This window comes from Larimichthys crocea, chromosome XVIII (genome assembly GCF_000972845.2).
Source record: "Larimichthys crocea isolate SSNF chromosome XVIII, L_crocea_2.0, whole genome shotgun sequence".
In the NCBI taxonomy this organism is placed as follows: domain Eukaryota; kingdom Metazoa; phylum Chordata; class Actinopteri; family Sciaenidae; genus Larimichthys; species Larimichthys crocea.
In genome coordinates, this window is record NC_040028.1 from 2,285,429 (window position 1) to 2,310,083 (window position 24,655).

The window sequence follows — 24,655 nt, forward strand, 5'->3', positions numbered from 1 at the left end:
CCATGATGTAGCCCATATCCTGGTTGTTCTTGATGTTTTCCATCGATCCTGTAATGGTGACCATGTTCCGGTTCATAGTCTCTGTGATGTTGTCCACTTTGCGTTCCAGCACTGCGATGTTATCCATATTCCGGTTCACGGCCCCATTCAGATTCCCGACAGCTATGCTCAGCTATTATGTAAGTCCCTTGATATTTGTTGAACATATTCTTGCTCCCCAGAGGATAAACTGTTCTGAATTTGATTTGTAGCCCCACACTGTAGATCAGATTACTTTACAGCCCCCTTTAGTGCTAAGTGTTATGGGGTGTAATGAACATTTAAGGAGGTTGTGTGTCTTTTATGGAGCAGGGAGGAAAGTAAGAGTGTGGAAGGCAGAGGTGTGTATGGGAATGTAGAGTGTAAGATTTTTTTACTCTAGAGACTACAATTACTGTTTGCTTTATTACCCATGATCCTCATCTAACCATGCTGCCGTCACTGTGCACAGATAATATACAAAGCAAGACCCTTAAAGCACTGAAATTGTGCCTTTCCAGAATTGTCCAAAATTGATGTTCTTGTCTGGAAATAAGGTTGACTTCCTGCATCAGCAGCAATTTCAGAGCACATCCGTGCATATAATAACACTCAGCACAGTGTGAGCTAACGTTGAGAATAAGGCTGTTTTTTTTTATTTTTTAACATGGTGTTAATCTGAAACCTTTTACTCATCTCCTCACTCCTTCCTATCACTCCCCCTTTTTTGTAGTTTATGCGACGAGTTAAATAATTAAGAAGTTGTCATTTATTGCATGGCACTATCTGTGTCATCACAATTTATATCTTTTAACACACTTGACAACAAGTGCATTATTTTATTGTGTGTGTGTGTGTGTGTGTGTGTGTGTGTGTGTGTGTGTGTGTGTGTGCGTGCGTGCGTGTGTGTGTGTGTGTGTGTGATACCTTCCCTATGGGCTATATAGCTTAGTATGATTAATAGGCTTTTAAGTGTGATGAAGTGACTTTTGCCATTCAGTCATATAGAAGCTGTCATCTTTGTGTGTGTGTGTGTGTGTGTGTGTGTGTGTGTGTGTGTGTGACATTTGAATGGTTATTGCTTCAGGGAGAAGCTATGCGTGCGACTTATGACCTCTGACGATGACTAAAATATCGTCACTCACTGACAGACACACACAGGCAATAACTCACAGTCTCATATACAGATCAGATTGATACACTGCAGTGTGTGAACACAGTAACAAAGACTCTGTAGCAACCTATGTAAAGTCTCCACACACGCACACACACGCGCACTCACTGAGGGTGTCAGTGGTAGGTGTCACTGGCCAGATAATGGCGAGGTGGCAGGTCGGGAGATTCAGGGAGGGTTCGGGAGTTAAGAGGTTCAGTGGGGGGACAGCACTTCGCTGATTGGTTATGGTCTCATGGGATGGGGGGAAGCTCGGAGACATGACATCATACTGTCCTGAGAGAGAGGGAGATAAAAAGAGGGGTGAAGGTCAGAGGGTCATAAAGAGGAGCACTGAACAGCGACAACAACACCATCTGCATGAGGTCAACATCTCATTATCGTCAAGCATCCTGGTGAAGTTTACAGCTCCTCTTTTGGCTTCGGTGACTTTCTCCAGGTAATTTAAAGGAATCAGTGACTGTAGTCCCACTGCGTGTCAGATCAGGTGACTTCCAGTCATCAGTCAAAGGCTGAATGTTAAATTAAAGTTAATCTAATCAAAATGGAAGTGGATTAGTGTACAGTGCAGAGAGACACTACTAGACTGTTGAGAGTTAGGATTGAGACTTCCTCTTCACACTGCCTCTTCCTTCCCCTGTGTTTACCCCCACCTTTGTGTCTGTGTGTGTGTGCTGCTGGGCGTGGCCTGCGATTTTCCTTCACACCTGCCATAATCCAGTCAACCTGCACAGGATAAAATAGGTGGACTCAACCAACACTACAGCCAAACTGTGTTTTTGAACTTGCGCTGTTCCTTACCTTGTATTTTCTCTGCCTCATGACTTTAGCCTGCCACGTCCAGCCCATCCACTTGATTTTTTGCCACCACCAGTCCTGCACCTTCTTGGACACCCCCTCATCACAGACCGACCCGAGCTACCCTATGCTCATAGATTCTACAATTCCACCTTTTTTAATAAACCTATAAATGATTCTGTTCTCCTGGCTCCTGTTTGCATATTGTGTTCTCAAAAGTTCAGTATAACAAATGGTTGCCCTGCATTACAGTGCACACGTAGCACTAAACATTTTGGCTAGAACAGTTATGATTGCCCTTCATACACCTACTATTTGTTCCTTGCCTTGCCATAAATCCGGTAAAAAAACGGCAGCTGTGGTTGCCAGAACTTTACCCTAATAAATACGGTGTTACCTTTTCTAATATTACCCTAATAGGATATTAGTACTGTTGATCTTACAGCTCATGGCGTTTTATTCTATATTTTACTGTATAATTACATTTTTTACATTTTTCCCATTAAAAGAAAGCCTGTTTTTCCATTAAATATAACAGTGTATGTTATGGGAGCCTTGGCAATGAAATTACCTAAAATCAGCTGCTCTTGGATTTTGTCTCTGTACAGACAAGATTGTACCAAAACCTGGCAACCTCACAAGCTGCACGCTGTTAGTGCATCTGGCTGCTGTTTGCCAAGGAATAGTTTCAGTTCATAACTCTCATAAAATCACAAATAGTCTCTTTTACTAGCGAGGCTAATCATGTCCTAACTCAGGCGTCCAGGTGCATAAAACTGTGTAGCCTCAACCCTAAAATGGTGTTTCTGTGCACAAAGGCAAAAATACGTAGACCATTCTTTTCCTCGCTGTGTTCGTGATTCTGTGTCATAAATCACAATCACTGTGGAACTGGGCGCACATGCCTCATTTCCACTCCCGCAGTCAGACATAAACTTGCACATGAAGACCTCTTCACCAGTCCATAGACCTGTCTTTGAAAAGAACTGCATCATGTGCAATTTTACCAATTGTGCCTCACAGTATGCTTCACCTACAGTGACTGCATGGCTAATTATAGCAGCTGTGTTATTTGCTTGTCACATATAACCTGTTCACCTGCACGAGTATCTCAACCATCAGTATTAAATTCACAAAAGATTTGCTTTTTGGAGGATAAAATGAAAAGAACATAAATGCAGGAAAATAAAACGATTCTGCCGACAAATGAGAAAATTAATCACACAAAATCAAAACTCAGTTTATTAAAGCTCCTTTGATGGACATTTTACAAGTTGTACACTGCAATATAATCAGAGAGGAGGGAAATTGGCTGAAAATTTAAACTAACAATGTTTTATTATTCAGATTTTGTCTCTCTCTTCATCTCCACCTCACTCATGACTCAGCTCTGTGTATGCATGCTCTGAAGTGTGTGTATGCACATGTTTTTGCACAACATTTATGCATCTTTATATGTCATTGATATTTTCCCATCTCACAATCAGAAACAGAAACTTTTCAAAAATGTTTTACACCGAAAAATAACACAACAAAGTTCATATTGGAGGACTCAATGTGCTGTCATAGACTATTGTGTTAAGAGAAAAAACTGTATGTCATTGCCTACATTTAGTCTGTTGCATCCAGTTGTGTCTGTAATTCTCTGCTGCCTAAAACCTGCTTCACTCATATTTAAATGGCTGGAGGAGCATCCCTGATATTTTATTACCTTCATTATGCTGTAAATCTAAGCCTGTCCACTGCTGCTGCTGTGGAACATCTGAACATGAAGCACACCAGCTCTAACATACAGTGCCAATCGTAAAAAATGAAGTGTTTGCCTCAGTTTTTACTACAGCGCGTGGAGAAAGTGAGAAAATCTCTCAGTGATTTATTAGGGAGTAAAAAAGATGGTGTGGGGTGGAGGAAAGAAACAGGCCACCATCTCTCCTCATCGCTACACACCGCTTAGAGTCCCACTGCTTAATGGATTTAGAAAGAGATGGAGGATGGATAAATGAATGGGTAAAGGGAAGGAGGTGGCTGAATAAAACAAGAGTGACTGGGGCTTCCTGGTGGATACGATACACTCTGTAACCACAATGTGCTGACTTTGAATCTGCTATGAGAGCAACATTCCTCTCTCTAACTGTCCTCGCCGTCTCGTTATTATATCTAGCAAATAAATGTTTTTCTTTCACCTTTTACTGTGATGTAGACATGTTTTGTTATTGAATCTATTTATTGAAAAATCAATAATAATAGTCTGCAACATAGTACACAGTACTCGACTGATGTACAATGTCTCAAGACTGTTAATACCCCCTAGTGGTAGTGCTTAAAAATAGAAATGTTGATATCATCCAACACTTAAAGGTCCAGTGTGGAAGCTTTAGGAAGCTCTATTTATAGAATATGGAAGCGATTAAATGGACTAATTAAACAAATTAAGTATGTATTCATCCATGTATAATGATGTGAAAATAAGAATCATTAGGTTTCTGTTACCTTAGAACATGCCAACATGAGGGACTTGCTTTTGTTTAGCAGGAATAATCTTTATCCTATTTACCATCTTAGTCTTGTAGGCTAGCATGCTAACATTTGCTCATGGGAATGTCACTGAAGACAGAGGGTGATGCTAGATGGAAAGTCAGAGGATCACCAAAGTGATTACAGTTCATGCTGTGAGGCACCTTACATGATAATAACATCATTTAGACCATCCTATGAACTGGGTCATTAAAACCTGTCACGGATAGTTTGCAACAGCTTCGCTTTAGCTGTCAATCCAAATGCACGCTCAAGTCAACACCACTTCAAACAAGAGCAAGGCATGACCAAGACCAGAGCGTTCTGAGACCAAGACAAGAACAAGACCAAGGCAGGGCGAGATCAAGTCAATACCAGGACGAGACACACATACTGCTTCTTCCCAAAGTCCGCTATCATAGCCTTAGTCTTGTTGACGTTCGGGAGGATTGTTGTCTCGACACCAGTGGGTCGGGTTCTGTACTTCCTTCAGACAGGCCTCCTCATTTTAAACACTTGTACCACAGCTGTGTCGTCAGCCTTGAAATTTCAAAGCCTTGAAATAAAATCCTCTCAAAAGTGATCTTGGTGACCAAGACCACAGACTCGAGACTCGAGTACTTCAACACTGGCACACACACACACACACACACACACACACACACACACACACGCACACGCGCGCACGCGTGCACACACGCACACGCGCGCGCACACACACACACACACACACACACAATCACTGTAACATGAGACAGCAAGACATTTTGAGGACACAGCACAGTCTGAGGTGAGTAACGTGTCCACTGGTCCAAAACAAATCTATCATCATCAGTGTTGGTAATGTACTTAATTTGATCCTTTTGAAGCTGATGAGTAGTTTCACACAGTGAAAGTAGTCTCAACCCCTCTTATTTTAGTTAAATTCATGAATAATGCAATATGTTCATGTAAAAGGTGTGATATTGATAATCATTTGCAGCTCACAGTAGAGTATCACATTTTCAGACTCAAGTCAAAAGTCAAACAAACAGTTCTCTTCAACACATTTTAGCACTGATGATTTTGGTGTCTGATTTTTGGGGTCTATGTTTAAATGTAATTTTCACCTCCTCCTCGTCTCTGATGATCTGAGTACCTGCACAGTTTCTCTGGGCTGTGGCTTTACCCTGATCAGACTAACACTGCGAGTGTGGACTTTCTAATATAGACTTCTATTTAAAACCCAACAGATTGGTACCAAAATACAATCAATTCACTACGAATTCTTCAATGATTTTCCTCTTGGATTGGTAATGGGTTGGATTTGCTGCATTGTGCCACATGTCAATAAAGCTTAGAGAAAGAGAGAGGGAAAATTAGAAGGCTGGTATCAGTATTTATGGGATACAAATGACTATTTCAGCTCTAAGTAACTCTTTATACTCAGCACTGAATATAGATACGTACTTCAGTTTGCTGGGCTTCATACACTATGATACTGGGACATGTGGCTTTGTGTTAATTTTCAGTTCACTTTGAATGTCTCTGCTTTGTAATTTGTCACTCTGCAAAATGTTGTTTCACTTCGATTCTTCACAAGTCTTTGACCAAGTAGCCAAATCCTGGCAGAGTGGCATCCCTCTCAAGTACACTGTGACAGTCACACTGGTTGTTATTGCCAATGGACAAAAAATAACCAGATCTGACATCAGTGAAGGAGCCCCAGGCCACGACACAGTACTGTACAGTGGAGGCCTCACATGCAGAGTACGCCACATTGTGACTAACCGGATGAAAGACCAGCACTCATCACAAGTCCACTTTCTGCAATGAATTTAGCCATTGTGCTGATACAGTTTGAGCAGCAAAGGCCAACAAAAGGAAGTGGTGCATCATCCAGTCAGCTGAATGAAGGGTTCATGTTCACGTTCTGTACATGGATGGACTTATTTAGGTTGAAAGGTGGAAGTAAACGAGCCGTGAAGGCTTGTCACATGTAATTGTCTACAAAACATATATGTCATGTATGTAAAGGTTTGTTTGTATTTCTTTAAACTAATCACACTCTCTTGGGCAGTGTTTAAACCAGGATGCAGTGAAAAAAAATACATTTATAGACCAAAGACAACACTTCCCATTTTATAGAAATGATCCAGATGAATGAATACTGTGCATGCTCTATGGAAGACTTCTGACTAAAATCCACTGGGCATGGCTGTGACGCATACTGACTGTTCATTTCAGAAGCAGCTCTAAAGTCTGCTCTGCGGAGAATACATGAACATACAGTAGCCCCATCAAGCAGTACAGAGCAGATTGGAAATGCCACAGAGAACTGGGTCAATTTTCAAAATAAAACTTCCTGTGCAGACTCCAGATTGTAAACAGAGAAACAGTTTAACTACGTAGTTACGGACTCATAGTAGAAGCACATGAATCAAGGAAAATGACCAAATCTGACAAGTTAACAAAGTCTGGTGGGCACAGCACTCAGACTGGTGGCTCAAATGTTCCTGGTGGGCTGTGAAGCTGCGAGGAGAGTGGATCAAAACAGCAGTGTGGAAACGACATCACAGAGCCGTGATGGCTGGAATCTGGGCTTACTTCTGGTTAACTTCTTGTCTACACACAGGCACATTATAATGTGTTGAATATCACCTGCTCGTGTTTATATGGTATTATATGCTTATATATGCAAAGCAGAAGGATTAAAAGTTAAATTAGCTTCAGTATTAATTAAATTAAAGGTCACCAACTGATGCGTTTTCAGCTTCCAGACTATGATGACTGATGAATGGAACACCTGTGTTGACATATTGTTAGTTTGCAGGCTGGGACAATGGCACCTTCCTATTGGCTCTGTGGACTGTAGACTGTATTTGGGCTTCGATCATCAATACAATGTTTTATTCACACCAGCAGCAACTAGAACTGAAACAGATAGATCACACACTGATATTCATTTAAGATTATTCTATAATGCCGCATGTTCTAAATGACTGTGATTACTTTGAAATATCTCTACATACAGCATGCATGTATGCCTGTGGTGTATATACGTGTGTGTCTGTGCGTGTGTGTGTGACCCAGCTGCTGCTGAGCTGCCCTCCCCCATTCCACAAGGACGTTTGGTCAATAGAGTCAACCTCTTTGTCTCAGTGTGTCTCTGCCTCTTTCTCATTGTACATGCTGTCCAGTGTCCTTTCTATATGTCTCATATGTCTCTGTCCGTTCATGTCTTCTACTGTTCTGTGTCACTCTATTGTCTGTCTGTCTGTCTGTCTGTCTCCTGCTGTGTCTGTCACTGTCTCACTCCTCTCTTTCCTCACCCTCTCTGTCATGTCTCTCTGTCTCCCTCATACATCACTATGTCTTCTCAATAACTAACTGAGAGCAAATGGGATTTTTTACAGTAGAGCGCTTTATTGTCATTTTCCTTTATTTTCAGAGCTGGCCTGCCACCTTGTGGCCAGAGAGAGAATGTAACTCAAAATGTTTTACATTTGTCCATATTTATGTGAACTACTGTCTAAAAAAGTGACAGTATGGAATTATGTTCAGTGTAAAATAAAACATATTAAATGCAGTTCTGGAGACATATTATTCAGGGAGGGGGCACAGAGGTGATGTAATCTACAGACACTACCCATAGCTGCAACCAGGGCCGTTTCTAACTGTCTGGGGGCCCGGTGTGAGATGCTATTTGGGAGTCTCTGTTCTGTCAAACTGGAGAGATTCCTAACCTTTTCAGATGATCTGTGATGATGCAACAGTCTGTTACATTTTAAAAGAAAAACAGGTACATTAATACATGCAACAGATGCAGCATGTTCCTGAAAATTGTTTATGGTAAACATAAAAAACTCTCTCCACCAATCCAAAACAGTAAAGAAATAAATAACTTAACTTACTTAAATTAATTAAAAATACAATGGACCAGCATCCATATTAAAACTAGTAAGAATAATACTGATGTTTCAGGTAGTAAGAAACATTTACATGTAACACCGCAACCCCTTTATACCATTAGTACCAAGGGACATGATCACACTACTTTGTGATCGTGATCTATATACTTTGGGAGATTTAAAAGTACCTGTCTTTATTTGTAGCCAGCCAGGTTCTCTGAATCATAAATAATCATCAGCTTTTAAATAATTTCCCCCTGGGATAATTAAAGTATTTCTGATTCTGATTCTGATTATAGGTTATGAGCAGAACTAAGCTGCTATGCTAGGGAAGTTGTGACTGTTGGTGGGATAATCAAGTCAAATCTTTGGGCTGGGCTGTCACGCAGTGAGACACATCTGCCGACAGGTATGACGGGATGCTTTTAATCTATATTTTAAAAAAAAAAAGCTTATACAATATTTTTAAGCATATCAGTGCAAATTAATTAACAACAAATTAATGAACTGGATACAAATAACGGCAGGCACTTTTAATTCTCCCAAAATATATTGAGACTAAACTTGCAGCTTGGGGGCCCCCTGGTGGCTAAACCCATTTTACATAGAGCTGCAATGATTTGCTGATTAGTTGTTGGATGGGAAATGAATGCAGAACTATTTTCAAGGAGTTTATAATTACTGAAATATTTTTGAAGCAAAAAAGTCAAATGTAAGAACTTTCTGAATTTCTGGCTATATATTCTGACTGATCATAATTTATTTAATAATCTGGGTCCAGTCTGGGGCAAACTTCAGTTATGATTTGGTGTACTGTATCCATGATGTTTGAATGTGAAGACAAACAGTCCACTGGAAACATTCACTCACAATACTGACCCACTATTTTCCCATATTGCAACTTTTTGACTTTATTCTAAAAATAACGAACAAAGAAGTAAAATTGAAATTAAAAATTTAATTTAGGATCATGGTAACAATGACTGAAGCTGCATGATTCACAGCTGAGACAACGTTTGGTTTCGGTGGAATATTGAAGACAGGAGCTCTCTCTCCCTCTCCCTCTCTCTCTTTCTCTCTCTCACACACACACACACACACACACATACACAAACACACACACACACACACACACACACACTTGCTTCATTCATTCATAATTCAAGATAAAGGAATGTTTACATGGAACATGTATTAATTCAATCAAATACATGTACAAATACAATACAGTTTGGACTCCCCTGTGACCTCAATGCTGCATGAAGCAGGTGAAACAGCTGATTCATTTCTGTTAAATTAATGAGACACGCTCTCCTCTTTTGTTACTTATTTACCACTACGGCAGAAAACACAGTCTGCTTGTCCACTACTTTGGTCCAGACTGAAATATCTGGACAAAAATTACATCATGAAATTTTGTACAGACATTCATAATTTCCAGATGATGAATCCTAAGAACTTTGTGAGTGCCACCATTAGGGGGACATTTGTAGTTTTATCTGAAATATCACAACAGCTGTTGAACGGATTGTCACTTGGTACAGATATTGGCAGATCATAAGTCAAACTTTCATCATCCATCAACAATTGTTCACAATTCTTAACTAATCAACCAAATCAAATCAAATCAATTTTATTTGTATAGCCCAAAGTCACAAAGTACATTTGCCTCAGAGGGCTTTACAATCTGTACAGGGAGTGACACCCTCTGTCCTTAGACCCTCGGTTCGAGTGAGGAAAAACTTGCCCACAAAAACCCTTTTAACAGGGAAAAAAATGTGGAAGAAACCTCAGGAAGAGCCACAGAGGAGGGATCCCTCTCCCAGGACGGACAGACGTGCAATGGATGTCACGTGTACAGGACAAATCAACACAAACATATTGTACAATGACTGATAAAATGACAATGAATTATAATGAATGATAAAAATGATTACAGTAATAGATATGGTAGTAATAATGACAGTAATAATATATGTAGTGGGCGTCATGCAGGATCACAGGCACAGCCACGATCCACGAGAACCTGCTGGACGACAGAGCACAGAAACTCCGGGGAAGTTTGGTTAGTAACATGCATTAATGAGGACATGTCCACAGATGGAGAGATATGGAGAGATATGGAGAGATATAGAGATGTGATATATATATAGAGGAGATGAGATTAGAGAATATAGAGAGATATATAGAGAGAGAGTGATAATATATATTATATATATTAATATATATATATAGATATAGAGAGATAGAGATAGAGATAGAGAGATGAGATGGTAGAGAGAAGAGAGAGAGGAGGAGAGAGAGAGAGTTTTCGGTAAGGGAATGTGTGCATCTTCAACCAATACCGTGCCTGGCTGGCATAACCCGGTGGGGTCCCCCGCAGTGTAATCTATGGCAGCATAACTAAGGATGAGCCTGAGCCAGCCCTAACTATAGGCTTTATCAAAAAGGAAAGTCTTAAGTCTTTCTTAAAGGTGTTGACCGTGTCTCTCCGAACCCAGAGGTAGTTTGTTCCAGAAGAGGAGCCTGATAGCTGAAAGCTCTGGTCCCCAATCTACTTTTGGAACTATAGGAACCACAGGAACCCAGCGTCCTGAGAGCGCAGTGTTCTAGAGGGGTAATAAGGTTTATGAGGCTCTTTTAGATAAGATGGTGCCTGACCATGAAGAGCTTTGTAAGTAAGGAGAAGAATTTTAAATTCTATTGATTTAATAGAGTAGCCAATGCAAGGAGCCAAATGGGAGAGATGTGATCTCTGATCTTGGTTCCTGTCAGAACACGTGCAGCAGCCTTCTGAATTAACTGCAATTCTAAGAGACTTTTGGAGCACTGACTAACAAAGAGTTACAATAGTCCAGCCTTGAAGTAACAAATGCGTGGACTAGTTTTTCTGCATCCGCCTGAGAGACAATGCGTCTGATTTTAGCGATGTTACGTAAGTGGAAGAATGCAGTCCTCGAAATTGTTTTATGTGGACGTTAAAGGACAAATCCTGATCAAAAACAACTCCAAGATTCTTTACAGTGGAGCTGGAGGCCAGGGTGATCCCATCTAAAGTAACTAAGTCTCTAGAAAGAGAGTTTCTGAGGTGTTTGGTCCAATACAAGAACTTCAGTTTTGTCTGAATTTAACATCAAAAAATTGTAGGTCATCCAACTTTTTTATCCTTAAGGCATGCTTGAGTTTAGTAATTGATTGGTTGCATCAGGCTTGATCGATAAATATAATTGGGTGTCGTCGCATAACAATGAAAATTGATAGAATGATTCCTAATGATGTTCCCTAAAGGAGCATATATAAACTGAATGAAGTGGTCCAAGTACAGAACCTTGTGGGACTCCATGACAACTTTGGTCTGCATGGAGGATTCATCATTGACGTGAACAAACTGAGATCGATCTAAAAAGTACGATTTAAACAGCTTAGGGCGGTTCCTTTGATGCCAATTCGATGTTCCAGTCTCTGTAAAGAATTTGATGGTCAATGGTGTCAAATGCAGCACTAAGATCTAACAGGAACAGTACGAGATGGTCCTTTGTCTGATTCCATGGAGGTCATTTGTAACTTTGACTAATGCGGTCTCTGTGCTATGATGCACTCTAATCCTGACTGAAAATCCTCAAATAGACTATTGTTATGGAGAAAGTCACACAGCTGATTAGCTTCAGCTTTCTCAAGTATCTTAGACAGAAAGGGAAGGTTTGTATCGGTCTGTAGTTGGCTAAGACCTCTGGGTCTGAGTGGGCTTTTTAAGAAGAGGTTTATTACAGTACTTAAAGGACTGTGGTACATATCCTGATAATAAAGACAGATTATCATATCCATAACGAATTATTAACTACAGGTAAACTTCCTTGAGCAACCTGGTTGGGATGGAGTCTAAGAGACAGGATGACGGCTTAGCTGCAGAAATGATTAAAGTTATTTGATGAAGGTCGATGGGGGAAAACAGTCTAAATACATATCAGGTTTTACAGCTGTTTCAGAACTTGCGTATCGAATGCAGATCAATGTCTGTTGGGGCAAGAGGTGATGGATTTTGTCTCTAATAGTTATAATCTTTCATTAAAGAAGCTCATGAAGTGCATTGCTACTTAGACCTAAAGGATAGTGGTTCGTGAGCTGTGCTTCTGTTAGCCTGGCTACAGTGCTGAAGAGAAACCTGTGGTTGTTCTTATTCTCCTCCATTAAAGAAGAGTAATAGGCTGCTCTGGCATTACGGAGAGCTTCCTGTATGTTTTGAGATTATCTTGCCAGGCTAGATGAAATTCTTCCAGTTTAGTGGCACGCCATTTGCGTTCAGTTTACGTGCCTCTTGCTTTAATTACGAGTCTGCTGGTATACCATGGTGCTAGCCTTCTTTGTTTAAATATCTTCTTTTTCAGAGGTGCATAGAGTCTGAGTTGTCCGTAATGAGCCTGTAATACTATCACAGATGGTCTATTTGTGGGTGGCTAAAGGAGTAGACAAGTCCTCTGTTACAGTTAGACATGGCATTTGATTCAATGCTGAAGGAATCACTTCCTTAAATTTGGCTACAGCACTATCAGATAAACATCTGCTGTAGAAGCTTCTACACAAAGGCTTATGTCCGTAGTATGAACTCACAAGGTTATTAAAAAATGGTCAGACAGAAGAGGATTCTGTGGGAAGACTATTATATTTCAATTTCAATGCCATATGAAAGAACAAGATCAAGAGTGTGGTTCAGACAATGAGTCGGTTTATTTACACTTTGACAAAAGCCAATTGAGTCTAATAGAGTAGAAAAGCAGTACTAAGACACTATCATTGTGGTTGTCCACATGAATGTTAAATCACCTACAATAATTACTTTATCTGTTTTAAGGATCAAGCTGATGCAAATTCTGCAATTCAGATAAAAATTCAGAATAAGGACCTGGAGCTCGATATACTGTAACAAATAAAATTGGCTGTAAAGTTTTCCAGGTTGGGTGAGTGAGGCTAAGCAAGACTTTCAAATGAATTATAATTTAGTTTTGGTTTGGGATTTATTAATGACTTGAGTCAAATATGGCTCCAACTCACCACTCGACCAGTACTACGAGGAACATGAGTATTATAATGACTCAGAGGAGTGGATTCATTTAAGCTAACATATTCATCCTCCTGCAGCCAGGGTTCAGTGAGGCAAAAACAAATCAATATCATAGTCAGATATTAATCATTGACTACGACAGCTTTAGATGACAAAGACCTGATATTCAATAGTCCACATTTAATTCTCTTATTTTGGACTGTTGGAGATGTTGATTTAATTTGTATTAAGTTTTTATGATGAACTCCTCTTCTGTTTGTTTTATCTTTAAATAATGTAGGTGGACGGGGGACAGACACAGTCTCTATACTAAAGGACTGGGTGGGCAACTGCTCTAATGGAGGCGCAGAGAAGCGTGTAAGACTGCAGCTCTGCTTCCTGGTCTCAACTCTGGGTTGTCGACATGATTTTGGTCAGCTAATAAACTTGGCCATATTTCTAGATATGAGAGCTGCTCCATCCAAAGTGGGATGGATGCCGTCTCTCCCAATCAGACCAGGTTTTCCCCAGAAAGGTGTCCAATTGTCTATGAAGCCCACATCGTTTGCTGGACACCACCTCGACAGCCAGCGGTGAAATGACGACATGCGGCTATACATGTCATCACTGGTCACATTGGGGAGGGGACCAGAGAAAACTACAACCAAATTCTGTGCTTTTAATTTGAAGGCAAGACTGCCTTCCAGGAAGGATCCCTCTAGCTTGACAGCTTTACTTCCTCTTCTCCAAGGAGACCAACCAGTATACACAGACACAGTGTACAGAGAGTTACAGTCTGATAGTTACCTGGACAAACATAGACAGATAGATTTTTAACCACACTGACATCCAACAGGACCTCTAATTAGTTCTTAACTGCTACGTCCACCAAAGGTATGTTCTGTGTGTGTGTGTGTGTGTGTGTGTGTGTGTGTGTGTGTCAGTGTATATTATGTTACATGTTGCATGTCTTCCTAACCGTTAAGTTTACAGTCTTATACACTTACCACTGTTACATTAGAGTGAGTGAACTTTGTATAGTACTAATTGTCTCAAGCGTTAGAAGCATCATAGGTGTGTGTGTGTGTGTGTGTGTGTGTGTGTGTGTGTGTGTGTGTGTGTGTGTGTGTGTTTCCAGTGTATAAAGATGGAGGGGAAGAATGACATGGAGCGCCTGGGTGTCTTTAAGGAGATGAGTTACATCTCTGTAGGTGACAAGTACATTCCACACACCAACCGTAAGTCCAACTTCTTTCTGTCACTATGTAATAAAATGAAGTCATTAGAATTCATTAAAAACAAAGAATCACTTCACAAATATATTGTATTTATGTATATAGTATATACACGTGTGTCTATAATAACCAGTTCTCTTATATTCTTTGGTACAATGTGCTTCCAAACTCTGCACTGTAAAGTCTGTAAATTGTCAGGTACAGCTGGTACACTGTTATTGGACATGCTTTAAATAATGTGATCATCAGTGATGCCTCAGTCTGTCGAGATCATAATCATGCAGCGTATGCTGTAGGTAAATATGTGACGTCTTCCTTCCAAATCCAGGCCCGTTCAATGAATCAGCCTATCGTAGCCGGCAGATGCAGGCCGGCATCGCTAAGCAACGATGTGCTCTGCAGAACGGCTTTTTCGACAAGACCTTCAACCGGATTTTTGAACGTGAGGCACTGAGTGACCCACTGAAGCTGGCCCGTCAGAAGCGCCTAGAGCAGGGCAAGAAGAACCTGGACAAGGCCTTCCTGCCCTGTAACGCAGTCAAGAATCCGTGAGAGAACACACATATCACAAAGAACGAAAGAAAGAAAGAAAGAAAGAAAGAAAGAGGGATTTAGTACACACATCTATTATTTTTCTCACAGTTCTCTGTGTGTCTGTCTCCAGCTGTGGTTCAGGTAGTTACTACGGTACTCTGTCAGGACCAGTTGAAGCCATGAGTCCACTGTCAGTCCCTCGGAAAACCCATCGCCCACCTGGACGCAACATTTTCACCTCGCCTCCCAAGAAAGGCAGTGGTTACAGGTTTATGGCAAGAACTCCTTCTACAGTAGTTCACGAGTGCTTCACAAGCACATTTAGACTCCTTTTATTCCTCTGTACCTGCAGCTCTAGAGGGTGTAAATGCATTATACAAACATAATCAAATAAAAAATTTGGATCAGATCATATTTGTGCAGCTAAATACCGTGTTATCTCCTGCAGCTATCCCAACGTGACCCTGTCCAAGATTGAGCTGTATGCCTCAGACCCTTACGGCAGAGCCAAAGAAGCACTGAAGGTAGCTAGATTATTACACCTTTTAATTTCACCTCCTCAAGCAGATCCTCTGATTGCAAAATGTCTCCAGTGTGAAGAAAACATAGTGTAAAAACATGAACTTTGGCAAAGTCACTTCTCATTTGACCTGAAGTTCACATTTCTAAATGTTTGTACGTGTGTGTGTGGTACAGAGGGAGGCAACAGTCCATCGCTCCAAGTTAAGAGGGGGTCCCTTCAAACTCAACCTTCACCCCAGCGATTATTTCCAAGGCAATCCATACCGCAGTGACAAGCCACTCCCACCCGCAAACAAGGCCGTCCCACCCGGACAGAAGGTCTCTCCGGTTCCCTTCAAGCCCCCGTCCCCGAGCAAGAAGGTGACCGTCCCTCTGTCTGCTGCTGTGTCAGGATTAGAGGCAGATATCTGTTATGATATGTGTTTATGTGTCTTGTGTTAGATTGGAGGAATGAAAGCCGGGACGTTTGACACTTATCCCTCACATTCTGCTGACCCGTACGTCATTCGACGCTCCAAGAAGAGCAATCAAGAGCCAGTCTTCAGACCTGCTCCTGGGCCCAAGAGCACACCTGTCAAGAGCATCATCACTGTCAATGTTAACAGGTCGATCCTTGTCTCTTATTGATCCTCCCTTTCTCTGTTATTTCATGTGACACTAATCACCCTCTGGAGGTCATTATGACTTCTCCTTATTGATAAGAAAGTCCCATTTAGGTGACATTTCTAGGTGGGAATGAAAATGGCTCATGTGTTGGTCCTGTGATGAACAGGCGACTTGTCCAGGGTGTACTCTGCCTCGCCCAATGTCAGCTGGGTTTGGCTTATAAAGAGCTTATAAAAAATGAATGGTTGGCAATGTACTGTTATCATTTTTTTGTTCTGAAATGAATGCATAAATAGAAATAAAACTTAATAACGTGACATTTGGGAGATTGAGTTCACCCAGTATTTAATACATTGACTTAACTTTGACATTTTCAAGACACTATTAGTCGAACGCTACATTTGATATGATATTCCATCTCAGCTGTACCTCGTCCCTGAGGAGAGTTGCCAGCTTCTGCAAGATAAATAGTCAAAGCTGTGCAAAAAAAAAAATGAATTGATTTGAAATCTTTTTCAAACTTGTTTTTTTCTTCTTGATGTTTCAGGAGCGTGCACTCTGCAAACTACACCTCAGCCATTCCAACTGTGATGACCGTCTGACTACATTACCCATGCTGCATCATCACTGGCTTCTCTATACTGCAGAAGTGATTTGAGATTCCTGCTGATGTTATGCTTCAAGTTTTTGTCAACATGAAGGCAATACAGCTTCAGCCATCCTCAGTGACTTCATCTGTGAACATTTGCTTCTTTGTCTTTCTGTTTATATATAATATATTTATACATATGTAATGTTTGGAATATCACATACAGTAAGAAACGGGAGTTCAAATAAATTCTTTAAATCCGTAACAAGATGATTTTATTAGGTAATAAGTAAGGTAATTGGGTAATCAGGTACTGCAGATCAGGCTGCAAAGTGAACTTTAATGATGTCAACAACAACCTATTGGTTATCTCATGAGAGGTGACACGTTGATTGGAAAAGAAAAGAAAGAAAACACACTCACTGAATGAAAGAGAATATTTCTTAAACATTAAAATGTATATTTTTCTTTTAAAATGAGAGAGTTCACATTGCTTTCACCTCTCTCTCCAGAGGAGGACATACTGGCTCATAACATCAGCAACATATTGATTAGTGTACAGTATGATGATTTATTTTGTTTCCTCTCTGTAATCTCTGAAATAAATATAAAATCACATGAAACATGATGGGTTTGTCCACCAGCACATCCAGTGACACAATTATTATCAATTAAATAAATATTTGAGTGTCATCTCATAGAATGGCATCTGTTTCTGTCATTAAAGGTCTTCATGGTCTTTGTAGTTCTTCAGAGGACCATCCTTGGGAGAGCTTCCTTTCCCCACAATGCACCGCGGCATGCTGCACTTTATAAGAGTACGCGTGACTTCCGCTCAGCCTCTTGGTTCCTCGTGCAGCATGAGTAGCAGACGGACGGTGGACGTGTTCGCACGCGGTGAGTGTTTGAGCCGTTTTGGCCGCGTGTCGGTGTCGGTGTGGGTGTGATACCGCTGCCAGCGTGCGTCATTGTTCACCTGAAACCGTGTAGTGCAGACTGGTACCGACTGGTTTGTCGCGGTGCTGAAGACTTTGTGACTCTCCGGGACGCTCCCGGTCAGCGCGTGAGTGTAGCTGGTGTGCTGCTGTTAGCTTAAGTTAACGGACACCGTTCACCGTCCAGCACGGTGCTCTAACCGGGGAAACACGGAGGAGACATAGGCTAAGCTCTGAGACAGAGAGAGGGGTTAACGTCGAGAGACGGTGAGAGGCCTGCGACTAACTGAAGGCCTCTGGAGCGAGCCCGCGAAATGCTTAAAAAAATTAAGTGACTTTAAATTTATTTTTAACATGTTCACCGTAATTAAGTTATTTAAACAAATGTTCTGTAGTTGAACCCCTAACATAACATTTTTAGTTTAAATAACTTACAAGTATGTTGAACCTGTTGAATAAATATAAAGTTATTCTGTTGTCTGAATCTGTCTGCACGGTCCTGTTACATTGAACCACATCACAAGTGACTGTAGGTTCAGTTAAACTACATGAGTGTTTCCAGCATGTCTACAAACTCACTGTGCCTCTGTGTGATCATGTTGTCCTTTCAGACATGCGGTGTCCTGTGTGGAACGTGTCCTGAAGAGCAGCAGCCATGGATGGAACAATAAAACCCTGCCCTGTCTCTGGGCTGAAGGTAAATATGCATGATGCTAAACACTACTCACTTTCTCCAGCAGTGAGTTGTCTGATGCTCACACACACCCAGCTCTAAGTCAGCTGGCCAGACGTTGCATGTCTGGCTCAGTGTTACAGTGCTGGCAGATGAAGTCTCTGTACCTGGTCTCGGCTGTGCGGGCTCTGTTTTAGAGTCTGCTGCTCCTGAGCTGCTGCAGAGCGCGGCCCAACGAGAGTGGCCTGTCCTGAGCCAACAGCAGGGCAGGCCTAGTGCAGGGCTGCACACTCAGAGTGGAAAGCAGTGTTTGTGTTGATCCTGGTCATGAGAAACACTCCCCCAAACAAAGGATGACTGACTGTTTGCAATGATGCAGCTCAGTTTGTAAACCTGAAGATAACCTCTAGAAGTCACATTTAAACTGACTACAGCTTGTTCAAATGGTTAAATTATATGAAAGTCACAATTACAGTTGTCAGATTCAAATCAGATTTTATTTGTATAGTCCAAAGTCACAAAGTACATTTGCCTCAGAGGGCTTTACAATCTGTACAGGGAGTGACACCCTCTGTCCTTAGACCCTCGGTTCCAGTGAGGAAAAACTTACCCACAAAAAACCTTTAACAGGGAAAAAATGTGGAAGAAACCTCAGGAAGAGCCACAGATAGAATACTTGCAGCACTAATGGCAACCAAGAAGTTCAGATGAGAACTGATCACAACCTGAAACATGCCCACACTGACTGCAGCTGTCTGTTCTGCTCATGGTGATTCACATCTGACACATTAGTTGAAAGTAGAATCAAACTGCTTAAACCTCACTAAAATCTGACATGTTACGCTTGAATAAACTTGCCTGAACATTATTTTCCTTGATTGTGTTGCAGGCAGATTGTGATGAGCTGCTGTGTGGAGCTGACTGTCATGCTGCAGGCTGACTGACGGTGAGTGACTGAAGCAGGTTCTGCCTTTTTCTTAGTATGGAGTCATGCTGTGATGACAGAAAATATAACACATCATGCTGACAAACACCATGGTGAGCCTTCAACCCTGAGCATAGCAGCTGACAGTCAGCAGTGATCAACTGTCTGGTTCTGGTTTTATGGACTGCTCTTCATCTCTCCTCAGGAGTGTGTGGAGCAGCCGGCCTGCAGGGGGCAGCAAACACCCACAAGAAGCCCAGACTGGCCCTGGTATGTATGACAGTCTGTCAGTGTGTAGTGTGGAGATGATGTAAACCCAATCTTGTACTGCCGTGGCAGAGACCTCCTCCTGTCTGCTGTGGAATCTTAGTATTGGGAGAGAAAGCTCAGGACTTAGGCACAGGTTTAAGTAATGACCATTTACCAGAACCTGACTGAAGACCTGAAACATGCTGCCGGGAACTTCACTGACACTTAACTTGGGTGTCAACTGTCGGGTAATACTTGTGCTTTGTGTTTCTAGTGTTTAGTGTAATCCAGGCTGGTCTGAATAAGTGGAGAAGTTCCTGTTGGAGTCGTTGGCTGGGATGTGACTGACCTGCTGCTGGTGATCAGCACGCCATGTTTCAGCATGTCTGCTGAACCTGACTGAGGCTGTCAATGGAAGCTGTTCTGAAGGAATCGCCCACATTTAACATCTACAAGCAATATCATCCTCCTAAAGGAATACGTTCTGCTCTCTGAATGAATTCTGTTAAACATGAACAAAAGTTGGAATAAAAGTTTGATCTGGCAGCACCTCCATGTCCAGTCCGTCACTGATAGGTGTAGGTAATAAGTGATTTTTATTAAGGAATGAAAGGTAGAATATTTGTGGGATACATTTTAAAATTGGTTTGAGTCTTCATACACACTTTGATACATGCTTTTATAGAAGGTTAGTGATGAGCATCGGATAGTAAAACATTCTGGTCACTTATTTGTGGTCATTAAAGTAAAATCTTTGATTAGCTCTTGGCTATCTTAATGTACACTAGCTGCTTTCAAAGGACGGATACTTGTATGATCTGAACACCTCCCTATCTGTCACACAAACCAGTCAGCTGAGATGATTAATTAATGCAGCACAACAGTTTTCGTAAACTGTTTAATTAGATGTGTCTGAAGTGAGTGATTTATGAATGACCTTTTGAGAAGGATAAGCACTTACTGTACATAGTATACTGTATGGTACATATGTTTGCTGATAAAGGAAACATCAATATAAATTATGCTAATATGGTGTCCCACTACAAGTGCCAGTGCTGCTTGTAGAGAATTCTGTTCATCAGTGGCCAGTTCAGTACAAGATGTCTTCTGCTGAAAGCTTTATTGAAGCTTGGCCAAGAAGAGGGTTTATCAGTAAATTTGTCAAGACATGAAGCTGCCTCAGTCCTCTCTGGCTCGTCTATATGTCCTTAGGACAGTGACACAACCTCTCAGTTAAGATTTGACTAATTGAATGACAGAACATCATTCATCCATTTTCAATGTCAGTGAGATCTTGTACCCACAGATGGATTATGAGACGATGGGCCCCTGAGCATAGACATATAAAAGTCCCTCTGCCCCTCGTATTTAAAAGCAAGACACAGAATGACTGCCCTGTCATTTGTAGTCATTTTGTTCCTCTCCATGGTCATTTTGCATCTGCTTCAATGTTTAACATCTCCTTGTAATCATTTTAAATGTCTCTGTGGTCATTTTGAATCTTTGTGGTTGGCTTGAGTCATTTTCTAATCATTTGGTTGACTTTCCAGCAAGTCTTTAAGAACTCTTCAAGCCTGAACCATGGAATAATTGTCACTTATCACTTTTGATACTTCTGCTATTTTTGTGCAATTTATTACTCACAGTTTATCTTAAACCACTAAAAACATATAAAAGACAAGATTTTAACCTATTAGAAATTCTTTAGATTATCCTGACCATTCAAATTAATATGTAAACATGAATGTCACATCATTCAGTGTGACAGTCAAACGTTCTCTAACTGACGGATGTACAGCGTCCTGCAGATAAAGTCATATTTTTTACTGGGATGTCCACGTGTATATTTTTGTATTGTTTTTATTTATTGATGTTGCTTACAGATGTTAAAACAACATTTTTTTAAATAAATGTTGCTTACAACTTATAACAACAAAAAAAAACCCACTAACATGAACTTCCCGTTGATGAGACCCAGAAAGTGATGTGCTGTTCCAGCCTGTAGATGTCTCCTCAGACATTTTAGTCTCTTCCATGGGTTCAGGGCCAGTGCAGTGCTGATGCTGGTCTTCTTGACTGGCTCAGTGGAGAGCTTGTGGTTGAGTGTGATCTGATGGTTGAGCTGAGCTTTAAGCTCCTCCAGCTCTCCCCCAAAGTTCCTCTCCATATTGAAGGCATTTTGCTGTATCCCCTCGGCCATCTTCTGACAAAGGGCTTCCTGCTCAGCCCTCAGTGTGTGGGTCACACGCCAGCCCTCTGAGACCGTGTCTGCATTAGCCTTGACTTCTCTGTCAAGCTCACACTGAAGGGTCTCAGCCTGCTGTCTGACAGTGACTGTTATGGAATTTTCTATCCTTAGGCTACACATGGTCACGTGTGGGCCTTGAGGTCCTCGGCAGTATTAATTGTTTGTCTTTGACTGGGTGCCGCCATATCTCAACACTGTGGTGGCCAGGGTCGAAGAGACCTGTTGCTGCCTTCCTAGTCATAATAGATAGCTTGCTGTTGATGTTCCAATCTGCGTAAACAGACATCTGTGTCTCCAGACTAGAATATGTTGACAATAACACCTCCATGGATAAAGACATTCTCTATGACTAATTCTGGGCATATAGTATTTGTGGTGTTATCTTTGGGTTTAAAGTATATGCACCATCACGAGTTCGTCAGAATGAGAGACCGACTCAAGTATTTAGGATGTACTTTGACAGTGTCTCTAATTCTCCTTGGCCAAGCGTCAATAAATAATACAGCATAAGACATCAGAGACTCCTGAACACTTTCTGAACTCCTGACCTCACCATTGACCTTTGACTTCAGCAATTTCTCAACAACAATGACGACATCGTTGTCATACATGATACCTGATCTGGCAGTGTGAAACATGGATCATGTCCAGTTCTTGCTGAATAGTCTTGTTCTTCTCTGCATTGAGATCAGCAGTGGACTTCTGCTGGCTGAGTGTGTATGCAGCATGCAGTTTGTCAGACTCGGTCCGCAGGAGGTACTTCTGCTGGATCTCGTTGTCGAGGTTCAGCTGAACGTTGTTGTCCTGCTGTCTTACACTGATGACATCGCTTTGATATCTCATGTTGACCTCATTGAGTGACACACTGGTCTTCTGCAGTTGCTCTTGGACAGCCTTGAACTCCTTCTCTGCTTGGAGTTCAGCTGCAAACTTCTGCTGGTTCAGTGTGTACACACCGTGCAGTTTATTGTACTCCAGAAAACATTTTCTCTATTCATGTTGGTCTCTCCTCACTTTGGAGCTCAGGGGCTTCCACTCTCATGCATTGACCATGAAACTCACACAATTAACTTTTTTCACATGCTCTTACACCACACGTCCATTCAGAGATTCAGATTGTCTCTTTCCTCCTGATAGTCTGAATTGCTGCATGGTGCTGCATGTCTGTCTCTCTGTCTGTCTCTGTCCTGTCTGCAGTGCTTTGACATAATCAGTTATCAGTCAGTTTTTGACTGCCTTACAGAGCTGTGTTGTGTTATTTTGGTGATAACAGGTCTGACACGGAGAATCTCCCGGTGTGCTACATGTGTAAAATAAAGACTGGTCTGGACTTTGTCTGGAGTGTGTCATTCACTGTCTGTCCTCTGGCACTGTGAGTTACTGTACGGGAATGCCCTTAAATGAATGAAGCCTGCTTGTATCTTGTATTACAATAAAATTGTAGATGACAAATCCAAAGCCAAATAAAAAGGGAAGCCAACAATGACATTCAACAAAGCAACACAGGTTTGTTTCCCCACCAAGGGATAGATAAAGTATCTAATCTCTCCTTTTATTTTCTCTTCTGTTGTTGTAGATTGTATTTTGCCTTTGTAAAGCACTTTGTGACTTTGTCTGTAAAAAGAGTTATGTATGCAGTTTATGCAAACAACTATTTGAAACTATATTGTTTACATAACAAATGTAAGTATTACACAAAGCTAGTAGGTGGCAGTGTGACCTAATGAGTTACACGAGTACACAGATCACAGCTTATGCCTCAAAGGTGTGTCATTAAAAGGCTGTTTTTAAGATGAACAAAGCTGTACAGTTTGTGCAGGAATGTGCAAAAGTTCACAGTATGCAGAATATTTATATGCAAACTTGTGTGTGAGTTTGTGTTAATGTGACGTAGATAGGTAGGTCTGTGTGGGTGGAGGGAGAAAGTCAGTATCAGAAGGGGCCCCAGGCCTTGTTGACGAGGCCAGTGGCAGACGGGAAAAAACTGGTTTTTGGGGTGTGAGGTTCTGGTTCTGATGGACAGCAGCCTCCTGCCAGAAAGGAGCGACTCAAAGAGTTTGTGTCCGGGGTGAGAGGGATCACACACAATCTTTCCTGCACGCCTCAGAGTCCTGGACGAGTTCAGGTCCTGAAGAGACTGATGTCTCTGAAGTTATTATTGTTATCACTATTATAACAACTTCGTCCAGCTCTTCCAGGGGGAACCCAAGGCGTTCCCAGGCCAGCCGAGAGACATAGTCCCTCCAGCGTGTCCTGGGTCTTCCCCAGGGACATGCCCGGAACATCTCACCAGGGAGGCGTCCAGGAGGCATCCCCACGAGATGCCTGAGCCACCTGAACTGGATCCTCTCAATGCGGAGGAGCAGCGGTTCTACTCTGAGCTCCTCGCGGATGGCCAAGCTTCTCACCCTATCTCTAAGGGAGAGCCCAGCCACCCTGCGAAGGAAGCTCATTTCAGCCGCTTGTATTCGGGATCTCATTCTTTCGGTCACTACCCAAAGCTCGTGAGCATAGGTGAGGGTAGGAACGTAGATCGACTGGTAAATCGAGAGCTTCTTCTTCACCACGACAAGAGTCCGCATCACTGCAGAAGCTGCACCAATCCGCCGGTCAATCTCCCACTCCATCCTTCCCTCACTCGTGAACAAGACCCCGAGATACTTGAACTCCTCCACTTGAGGCAGAATCTCATCCCCGACCTGAAGGT

The 24,655-nt window shown here is 41.7% G+C and overlaps 1 protein-coding gene, 1 long non-coding RNA gene and 1 other non-coding gene across 3 annotated transcripts; all 3 read left to right on the forward strand.

The window, feature by feature from the left end:
* The first annotated feature begins 14,187 nt into the window (after positions 1–14,187).
* cfap96 (cilia and flagella associated protein 96) lies at positions 14,188–17,558 on the forward strand. The gene is made up of 8 exons (XM_010755194.3): positions 14,188–14,326; positions 14,571–14,670; positions 14,996–15,215; positions 15,332–15,469; positions 15,650–15,725; positions 15,898–16,083; positions 16,165–16,328; positions 16,877–17,558. The coding sequence occupies exons 2-8, from the start codon at positions 14,580–14,582 to the stop codon at positions 16,929–16,931; spliced, it is 930 nt and encodes a 309-aa protein (XP_010753496.2). The 5' UTR covers positions 14,188–14,326; positions 14,571–14,579; the 3' UTR covers positions 16,932–17,558.
* A 125-nt stretch (positions 17,559–17,683) lies between these two features.
* Positions 17,684–20,249, forward strand: LOC104938750 (uncharacterized). Its single transcript, XR_797704.3, has 5 exons — positions 17,684–17,815; positions 18,465–18,550; positions 19,416–19,472; positions 19,657–19,721; positions 19,975–20,249. It is a non-coding gene; the product is annotated as an uncharacterized LOC104938750 (long non-coding RNA).
* On the forward strand, positions 18,618–18,818 carry LOC113748249 (small nucleolar RNA SNORA74). Its single transcript, XR_003464204.1, has one exon. It is a non-coding gene; the product is annotated as a small nucleolar RNA SNORA74 (small nucleolar RNA).
* Positions 20,250–24,655: the final 4,406 nt, after the last annotated feature.

Bases quoted from the DNA above. Each gene is read 5' to 3' on its own strand.
- cfap96 (XM_010755194.3), top strand. From the start codon at position 14,580: ATGGAGGGGAAGAATGACATGGAGCGCCTGGGTGTCTTTAAGGAGATG. The intron at 14,671-14,995 runs GTAAGTCCAACT...TTCCAAATCCAG, and splicing joins GTACATTCCACACACCAACC to GCCCGTTCAATGAATCAGCC. The intron at 15,726-15,897 runs GTAGCTAGATTA...TGTGTGGTACAG, and splicing joins GAGCCAAAGAAGCACTGAAG to AGGGAGGCAACAGTCCATCG.